The sequence below is a fragment of the Sinocyclocheilus anshuiensis genome, unplaced genomic scaffold (genome assembly GCF_001515605.1).
Source record: "Sinocyclocheilus anshuiensis isolate Anshui unplaced genomic scaffold, SAMN03320099.WGS_v1.1 scaffold21, whole genome shotgun sequence".
NCBI lineage: Eukaryota > Metazoa > Chordata > Actinopteri > Cypriniformes > Cyprinidae > Sinocyclocheilus > Sinocyclocheilus anshuiensis.
The window spans coordinates 554,560-565,527 of NW_015536472.1; the positions used below are offsets into that span (position 1 = coordinate 554,560).

Sequence of the window (10,968 nt, forward strand, 5' to 3'; positions counted from 1 at the left end):
CACATATATATATACACATATATATATACACATATATATATACACATATATATATATATATATATAATAACATACATATAAAGCTATGAAAAAAAAATTAAGAGACCTCTTGAAAATTCTCAGTTTCTCTGGATTTACCACTTATGGGTTTGAGTAAAATGTTAATATTTGTTTTATTCTATAAAAGGTCTTTGAAAACATGGCTTTTTTTTTTGTTATTTTGACCAATTGTCATTTCATGGAAAAAAATGCTCTAAATGATATTTTTATTTAAAATTTGGAAGAAATGTCATCAGTAGTTTACAGAATAAAACAAAAAAAGATATGTTTTACATAAACACATAACTATAAATCAAAAATGTAGAGGAACTTTGTTTTTTTCCATAGCTGTATAAATGTAAATATCAGCTTTAATGCACGTTATCAAAATAACAAAAGCAGTCAAATGTCACAAGTTTTGTTTTCAAGACAAAACAAATGCCAAATGTGTCGTTTAACTTACAATCTCCAAAGGAGTGGGAACATTTTCTCCATTTAATGTCAAAGAACTAGGCTGATAATTGAACAAATGGTTGTAATCTGGCTCAGAGGAAGACAGGAATCATGTCTTTGTGCGGCTTTTCTGCTGATTAATGGATTATACAAGACTTCTTCACCTTACAAATGATTGTTAAAAGCAAAAATGCAACAAAATGCATCATATTTAGTGAAAAAGTGACGAGAATGAGCACTATTTTTGGTATCAGCACCCCAAAATTAGTAAGAAACGACTATTGGATTTCATGCAACAAATATGATGCAGGATGGTGCAATCATTAATGATTTATGTTTCGTACCTGCGAAAGTGTGGAGTCACTGCAGGCTTTTCTAGCATCCTGAAAAACAGCAACAAATGCAATTCATGACAAAACTCGCCAATCTAAATAAACAGCACAGGAAGTGTACAGCTCACATGGACGTCCTCTCAAATGAATGTTTCCTTTTGTTGCATGTTGGTCCAAACACAAGCAAGCGCTGATGAACAATCACACTTACCCGGATCTGGTTGCGAAGCTGTTCCGCTTCCTGTCGCAACTGCTCCAACTCACTCATTGTTCCTGTTTGACCGGCACCTGAGACGAGAACGTGCTGGACCTGCAATCATATATCATACAATTACATCTTTCATACACTGCATGCACTCACCCGTCAATCAAACACTCCACTAGTGATGCATGCAATCATGAAATCCCTTAAAATGCAATTACAAATGGACCAGCTTCCTTTGACCAAATCCATTCCAGCAACTTTAATTGCATGCACAGACTGATCTGAGAGCAGTGGGAAATGACGCTGAGCTCAAAGGGTCTTCAAAACACCACCGACTGCTGCCAAATGCCACCCATATGTTCACTGACCTTTCCGTCAAATCTCTGCGTCTTTGATTCCATACGAATGTGTTAATAGAGTTATAAAATCTATACTACAAGGCAAGCTCAAACAGCGTCTGAGAGTTTACAGTAACCAGGGTCTAGTACCCTGATGGTTTTAGTTACTAGTCCAGCGTCTCTCATACTAAGAGTGTCATTTGACAGACCCTAAACTGGAGTTAGTTAGTTAGCTATTTATGATTATAAACCAATAATCTTTTGATGATCTTTTACTCTGTGTCCATCGGGTTAGAAACAAAAGTCAAAATGAAGCATCTTCAATTGAATGTCCAATAAAAAACGTGCCATGGATACAGTAAGCAAGTTGAGCATCATCTTCTACAGTATTTCAATGTGCATTTAGCACATTTACAGAATATTTACTTAAAAGTCACAAAAAATGTAAACATTTTCAGTCAAAAGTTTTGATTAATTACGATTTTTTTTTAATGTTTTTGAAAGAAGTCTCTCCTGCTCATCAAGGCTGCATTTAATTGATCAAAAATACAATACAAATTGTGAAATATTATTACAAATTAAATGAACTGTTTTCTATGTGAAAATATTATAAAATGTAATTTATTTCTGTGATCAAAGCTGAATTTTCAGCATCATTACTCCAGTCTTCAGTGTCAAATGATCCTTCAAAAAAAAATAGGCATTACCACATGGTTATTAAAAAAATATGTAATTTTTTCCAGTGAATTTTCAATAAAAATACCTAGATCATGAAATATAGTGTTATCATGCTATAAAATTACTCATACCATGATGCAAGTTATTGGTCATACTGCCCAAGCATTACCGGACAGCAACACCCTCCATATTTTTAATACCAAAACTATCATGATAAACTTCAGCAATGGGGAAACATTTAACAATACACCTCCTTATGTCTCAGTTTTGCCCTTTATGTAATGCTGAGAGATTAGAGACTGAAAATATTTCCAGAAAGTGTTACTCATGTAAGTCTAGCATCAGAGTTGATGAAAAGCTAATAATTAAGTAAAGTACAAAAATCCAAAATGAAAAATAATTTAAAAAATCAAGTCAATCACAATAAAACGCTTCCTAAAAAATATATATATTTTATGTTTACCTGCATCAGACAACCCTGAACACGTGGGTGTTTTGTTAAATTATTGAAATATTAACTTAATTTCAGGGAAGATGTCAATTAATATTTTAGTTAAAAAAAAAATTGTGAATCCTGTATTAGGCCAATCTATTTTAGTGTCTGTTGAATGTGTAGCTCAAATGGATTTTTGTGCAAAAATAAAATACTAAAATCAGCTCTGAAAACATGATGTCAGAAAACATTCACATAAGGGCCTTTCGCACCGCTTTAGTTCCAGAACTAAGTGTACAGTACTAAAGTACTGGGCCGATTTTGCGCGAACTATTTCCCAGTACCATTTAAAGGGTTGCATTCGCACCGACAGTGTATACTAGGAAGAGACGTAAGTCGGTCGACAGCGACGTCATTTGTGCGCGGAGTTCAACAACAGAAACAAAGAAAAACAACATTAACAACAGGAGGATGGAGGACGCTGTAATCGGAGCTGTGTTTTTGTTGTGTCTCGCGGGTTTCACAATAATGGGACATGGAAAGTCGACGTATACGTAAAGCTCATGAGACCACGAATGCCTGTTAAATATAGCCTACCCAAAACGAATTATCTCGTGTTTAATCACTGCAGAGACATCAGAGCCAGCGGCAAATGTCAGAAGGACTAGCTGAGCTAAGGCTGCTCTCGGCGGATACATGAGCACTGAGCGCCCGCTGATCGCCTGGAGCTCCGAAATCGGCATGGCAAATTTTCAAATAGGCACTTTCTTTATAAACAAACAGCAGATTTTAGTTTTAAACAACTACATTCTCGCCTGAAAAACTCTTAAAACTACATTTCATGACACAATAACAGTAATATTTAGAAAATTACGTGGGTTTTTGGGCAATGACGTTTCACAAGTCCACAAGAACATACAAGAACGCATATTGAGAAACGGCTATTGTCCGTGTGAAAATATACAATTATATAAAATACACGGTTATATTTTTTTGTGTGTTTGCGCACTCTGATGTAAATAAGCCCAACACTCATGGACAGCAGAGCGGAACGAGTGAAGGAGAAGCTTTATCCCCTTGTATCGTGCAAAAGTGACGATTCTAGTCAACCAATCAACATTCTGCGGTGAGTTTAGCTCCACCCTTTTGGTACCCTACGGTATACTACCTTAAAATTAATGTCCAATTACATGTAATGTCCAATACAGTTTTTCACTGTATATAGAAGGGGAATTTATCGTTATCCATTTAACAGCATTTTACAGTCTTTTACCGTTAAATTCAAGGTCATTTTTTACAGTGTACCATTCACAACTTCTGACAGTGGAAACGGAAATAATTGCGTACCGTACTGTACTGTACCGAAAAGTACCGCTCAGTGGAAACGAGCCATTACACACAATCACAAAATGACAATCTAACACCTGTATGCAATGCATGTATATATATCCAGAGCTGGGTAGCAACTGATTACATGTAATCTTGATTACATAATCAGATTCCAAAAATTAAGTGCTTGTAATTAGACTAAATTACATTTTAAAAATACTCGTAATCAAACTAGTTACTTTTTATTGATTACATGATGACATATTATTCACACAATAGCAATAAATTATTCAGAACTGATATATTCTCCCTAATTCCTCTTTTAAATGTTCCTTTTTAAAATATCCTACCGCTTATATACACTCAGAAAGTCTTCCAGTTTTGTGGACATTCACACACAGATCAGTCACTTTGACCACTGAAGTGTTTCAACGTTGCATCATTACTACTGATGAACACATTAATATTTATCTGAATTATCACTCGGTAGGTTATTTAAAAGGGATGCACGATATATCGGCCACCATATCGGTATCGGCCGATAAATGCTCATTTTTTCTGTTATCGGTATCGGCCTTATGTTGAAGTGTTTGGGATGTGGGTTTTAATGATGAGAACTTTTTTGTAATCAGGCTCTCAAAAAGTATATAAAAATTTGGATATAGATTTATCGGCCAACATATCGGTTATCGGCTTTCAAAAATAAAGAATTATCAGTTATCGGTATCGGCCAAAATGTTCATATCAGTGCATCCCTATTATTTAACCATCTATTTCAATGTCTTTGGAAGGCCTTTGTCTTTCAAACACATTAAAATGCACAATTTCACATTATTTCTTATTTAAATGTAACGCAGGCATTCCCAAACTTTTTTGTCACCTGAACATCTTTCATTTAATATATTTACTTAAAGAACCCCTGAGATTTTAAAATAAATATTTAATAATTAAAGTATCAATTTAATAATAATAATTATGGCGTTGGTTAATGGTCACATGACATATAATATAAATATTTGATATTTTAGGAAGTGTTTTATTTCGATTTATGTTATTGTAAAATGATTTATGATTTAATTATTAGCCTTTCATTAAGCTCACAAACCTCCTGCAGTTCCTTTACGAACCCCAGTTTGGTAAACATTGATGAAATGTAATGTTTAATCCACTTTATGTCGTTAATTTCAACAAATGGAATATATTTTCTTACTCTTTGTATTTTTATATCAATATGGTACAAGATTATCCTATTTAAATCAACTCCTACCCCTAAATTAATCACGATTTGTTTAGCATCTCAACCGATTTGAATCGTCACATATTTGAATCGATTTTCAACCGGCTCGCAGTTAATCGTTACATCCCTAGTTACTTGTAATGCGTTACCCCCAACACTGCTGATAAGTGAGTAAGGTCAAAAGTAATCTAAAAGTAATCAGATTACATTACCTGAAATGTGTAATGTAATGGATTACGCTACAAACTACAATTTTTGTACTTACAATAATTAGTAAGTAATCTACCCAGCTCAATTGAGAGATTATCTAATAAATACTGAAATCTGTTTGAAAATAATACCTGACCCATTTCTAAACCCTAAAAAAATAAGTTCATAAAATGACAATTTTCACTGTTAGCCAACAATATTTAAGATTAAGGGATCATTAGACTGCATTAGAGTAAAACAGCATATGAAGCCCGTAAATATCAAAATAATAATAAAAAAAAAATGTAGGTGAATCAAAACAGACTGAGATTTCAGCAAGATAAAGTGAAAGTAAAACTATCAGCTTCTGCTCAAACAATCTCAGCTAAAACACTGATATTCTGTGGAGATTATATTTATATAAATTTATATAAATACATTGACATGTATTCATCCAAGTAAGACTTTAATTCAAAAACAACAGTTCATGTTTACTATAGTACCTTCAGATTATGTGTCACACAATATGACAACACAGCTGAGATTTGAACCCACAACCTTTCATTTATCACACTAACTAACTAACTAACTAACTAACTAACCCATTTAGATGGTTAACCAGGAAACAGTAAACAGGCTATAACTCTTGTAACGCTAGTTCAGTGTTTATCGGGCCTCCTGCCGCCTCTTCACTTTTAACCATAACCAGCAGATTATAATTTAACTAATTAGCTACTAAATCGAGATTCAACCCATAATTGACAACAAAACCAGTAAAAGCGAGTTTAACGGTGTAAATAAATGGCGCGTTTACGAGCAGGAAATAGACGAGAAAAGAGAAACGCGGCGGACGGTTGTTTTTCCCCTCACCTGATCAGGCTAGTTTGGGCAAAATCCGCTTCTTTCAGATCCCTGGCATGTTGATAAGCGCACGAATTAATTTCAAAGCGGCACAATTAATTGGAAGTCAATTTTAAACACATTTAAAGGGCCACGCAGCCCTTACTCGAGCTGAGAGGCAATTTTCGCCAGCAGTCTCGTCACCACACCCATAAGGGAACCGGGAACATGGCAACAGGCGAGACGGAGGGGGGAACCGACAAACACCGCGTATCTACAAAAGGCTACAATCACTGTTTAAAAGCATACATGTGACTCATATTAAGATTGTACACGTAAAACTAAAATATACCTGCACATTGAGTGTTTTTCGTGTGAGCAGAGTCAGTACTGGTGTTGTTTGCGCGGTCGGGTTCCCCTACAGACGAATGGAACAGTCCGCCCGCTGCCTCAACACAGCGCCTGCAGGAGAAACAGGAAACGTATCCGCTGCGTGTTTGCGTCTCGCGGGGAAACTTGCATTGTTTTGTCGTAGTAAAAGTTATATTTCTACTTGAAGTGCTCGGAAACATTCATACGTTGGTCTAATTTAAAGCTCGAACATTATTGGGATTGTTCTGCGACTTTATTGACATGCACTGACTGTACTATGTTGTGCATTATAGACAAATGGGTAATAATGTGCATAATATATATATATATGTATGTATGTGTGTGTGTGTGTGTATATATATATATATATATATATATATATATATATATACAGTAGGGCTGCACGATTTGGGGAAAAGACTAATCAAGATTTTTCTGAGAAAAAAATGCGATTGCGATCTAAAATGCAATTTAAAATAGAAAAAAAAAACAGGTTTGCTGTGCTTTGTTTGAAGGGATGCCAGATTTCGAAAAATTGTGCGATTATAAAATGTAAATTAAAAAATAAAAAAAACATTAGAATTACTAAATAAAAACAAAACAAGAAATATTACTATCGGACTACGCCTGCACCATTTGGACAACATTTTGATTATATCAATATGCCTATAAAATAATACTAATTATTATTTTTGATTAATATAATTAGTAAATAAAATAAAAATGTAAAAATGATTAAATCACTAAACAAAATAAATAGTACTGTTGTAATATTTCACTGTAAAATAAAAAATAATATTTAAGAAAAATAATTTTATTTTCATCAACACGTAAACTTGTGCAAAGATTGGTGGGAACAAACATACCTCTATTAATTATCTTTAAGCTGAGACTAGTCTGTATGGCCTGAATAAATCAAACTAGTATCTACTGTCGTAATAGTTCACTGTAAAATAAAAAAGAATATTTATGAAAAATAACTATAAGTAATTATAAGTGTAAAATTACAATACTGATATTTATGCTTAGTCTTAATTTCTTCATTTTCAGAGTTAAACCATCAAGCTTTTATTTCGATGGAAAACCACAGGTAGCCCCTAAAGCGTATAAATGAACACAGTGCCGCACTTCACTGTGAAACGTGCAAATTAAATCATATGCATTTTGATAATCGTACTAAGCCATATTGTGATTTTGGTTTTATTTTGATTAATCATGCATCTGTAGTACTATACACTAATTTTGCACATGCACACAAAAACCACAAACGTATTACGAAATGTATTACACAAAAACTGCATTATCATTATAATCGTATATTGTATACACATTATTTTGAGGGGTTGTATTGTATATCGTGTTTAATGCTGAGAGCATTTCACTAAACAAAAACTCACAATTTATGATAATCGCATTTGGAAATGCTGAATATTTAATGGCACCAGTGAAAGTGTGCAGTGGGTGTAAAATCGATGCAGCGAGTTGAAAGCGATCTGTTTTTCAGGGCTTTACCTTCTTTAAAAGGCTTCATGATGGGGTCACGGCTGTGCTCATATTGTTATTATCAAAATCGTATATCTGTCATTTCTATAGGGAAACGTAAATGTCAAATATTTTCTAACACGACATCAAAATCACGATGCATGTGAAAGGAAAGACGAGCACCAGGTTGCCAGAAACAGCAGAACATCAGTAGCATGTGATCTAAAAAAAAGATGCAGGAGTGTTAATATAGAGAGGATACAAACACAGGCACATATCAAATGTCCTCTAAAATAGACGAGACAAATCTGAAAATAATCAGAAATGTTAAAATCTTAATTTTCGGAGAATATCTAAAGGTACGGAATATATTTTTTGTCTAAAGGGCATTCAATATATTTTTCGCCAACAATACAGTACTGGAAAGATATTTACCATAGTAAGAGCTACAGGTGTACAGTACGTAATGTACATGCAAAAGGCAAAATCAGAGCTGAATTCATCACTACGTATATATCTCTAGGGGAGGCTAGTGGTTGCCGTGGTAACGGTCACAAATGGCAAGTTGGGAATCAATCCAGAGAGATGCACGTCATAAACTGATAGTTTCAGCAGTTTGATAGAGAAACTCTACCGAACGAGCTTTAAATTCAGCTTAATACATGTGAGAACGGTATATGAGAGTGAAAAAGCAATGCATGACACACCTGCTACACAAAACAAGATGAGCAGTAGCATCAAACCGGTTAAACATAGTGACAGTTTTCAAATAGCATTTAAGCATATAAAGCAAATTCCCAAGGCCTCTAAACAATCAAACGCTGCTGTTGCACATCATCTATTCCACGCCTTCTGTCGTCTGATTGAGAGTTTAGAGTGTTTTATCCAGTCGAAGCTCTTTTAGTGTAATTGTACACATGTCCAGCTTCAGCTGGAGCTTCACGTGTCACATCTTGACTGATTTTTATCAAGTAAACGTCATATTTCCAGATGAGCACTTACTGGACTGAAGCAGCTCGGCTTTACTCGATTCTCCATCAGTCAATAAACTTCCATTTAAAAATACAAATTAGAGTTTATTACTTTCTATATCAGGCTTTAGAGAGTTAAATATGAGTATCCGCTGCTGCACTGAGATCTGAGCGTTCTGAGCTGCAGAATATTGGGTGTTTGTAAATCAGCAGAAATGAACACGAGAGCACTGAACTTCCTCCTCCTGATGAACTGACTTTCCTTTCTCCCCGCAGGTCAAAGGTCACAGGCGGTGTTGAGTCATTTACACATTTAAAAAGAAAAGACGAGTCAAGATTTCATGTTCGGAACTAGTTTTACACAGCAGTCTATTAAAAACCCGGTCAGTTTAAGTTTACTGGTTTGCTTTGCTCTTGTCCCTCAGGTCGTTTCAGGTCGTGTTTAGATAGAAAAAGAAAGCATACTCATAACTTTTACAAATAGATGTCTCTGAGACGCTCTCACACGCCACATCTGGAGCTAATAATAATCGATAAACTCACGGATTCTTATGAAATCCTGTTTATGACACTGAACAAAAATAAATAAGGTAATTGCGACTTTTTATATTTTCTCGCAATTGCGAGTTTTTCTATCATAATTGTGAGATGTACACTAGCAGTCAAACGTTTTTGTTTTTTAATGTTTTTTAAAGAAGTCTCTTCTGCTCATCAAGCATGCATTTATTTGATCTGAAATACAGCAAAAGCAGTAAAATTCTGAAATATTTTTACTATTTAAATTTAATTTTCTATGTGAATATATATTAATATGTAATTTATTTCTGTGATGCGCAGCTGTATTTTCAGCATCATTACTCCAGTCTTCAGTGTCACATGATCTTCCGAAATCAGTATAATATGCTGATTTGCTGCTCAAGAAACATTTATTATTATTATCAATGTTACAAACAGCTGAGTAGAATTTTCAGGATTCTTTGATGAATAGAAAGTTCAGAAGAACAGCATTTATCTGAAATCTTTTGTAACATTATAAATGTCTTTATCATCACTTTTGATCAATTTAAAGCGTCCTTGCTAAATAAAGTATTAATTTCTATAATTTCTCATATAACTGACTCCAAGCTTTTGAACGGTAGAGTGTATAATGTTACAAAAGCTTTGGATGCTGATCTTTGGATCTTTCTATTCATCAAAGAATCCTGAAAAAATGTTACTTAACTGTTTTAAATATTAATATTAATAATAATAAATGTTTCTTCAAATCAGCATATTAGACTGATTTCTGAAGATCATGTGACACTGAAGACTGGAGTAATGATGCTGAAAATTCAGCTTTGATCACAGAAATAAATTACAGTTTAACAGATATTCACATAGAAAACAGTTATTCTAAATAGTAAAAATATTTCACGATATTACTGCTTTTGCTGTATTTCTGATAAAATAAATGCAGGCTTGGTGAGCAGAAGAGACTTCTTTAAAAAAACATTTTTAAACATTCAAAAAATTTTGTAGCACTGGAGGTTTTACAAAGTATAAAGAGCACAATTAAGACTAACGAATTAATGAATGAGTAACACAGTAACACAGTGTAACACAGTGGCTTCATGGCAGATTCACTCAGTATTATGAATTAATACGGTTCGGTGTTTGTTTAAAATGTTTAAAATGTTGCTTGATGCAGAAGCGAACTTATGAAGACTGAAGACTGAATACAAAAACATGTAAAAGCAGAATGATGATTAAATAATGCAGGAAAACACCCAAAAACGCATGAACTCAAAATGAGGAACAACCTGTGATATTCTGTGATTTTACAAATCAAAACACTTCTGATAAAATGTTCATGCACTTCAGAACAACCTCTACATACAAGACAGATGCTACATTAACCTCTCATAATTTCACATTCGTGACACCACACTCTAAAAAATGCTGGGTTAAATACAACCCAGTGCTGGGTAAAATAGGGACAAACCCAGCAATTGGGCTGTTTTGACCCAGCGGTTGGGTTAAATGTTTAACCCAACCTTCTGGGTAGTAACCCAACCACTGGGTCAAAACAAC

The 10,968-nt window shown here is 34.2% G+C and overlaps 1 protein-coding gene across 1 annotated transcript in view; it reads right to left on the bottom strand.

The window, feature by feature from the left end:
• The window catches only part of LOC107701549 (guanine nucleotide-binding protein subunit beta-4-like), a 12,684-nt gene extending 6,408 nt beyond the window's left edge, over positions 1-6,276 (bottom strand). Inside the window, exons 1-3 of the mRNA XM_016503622.1 lie at positions 6,104-6,276; positions 1,036-1,134; positions 837-875 (exon numbers count right to left, since the gene is read on the bottom strand). Coding sequence (XP_016359108.1) covers positions 837-875; positions 1,036-1,092 — 96 coding nt within the window. The 5' untranslated portion in view covers positions 1,093-1,134; positions 6,104-6,276. The remainder of the gene's footprint in view (positions 1-836; positions 876-1,035; positions 1,135-6,103) is intronic.
• Between the last annotated feature and the right edge of the window lie 4,692 nt (positions 6,277-10,968).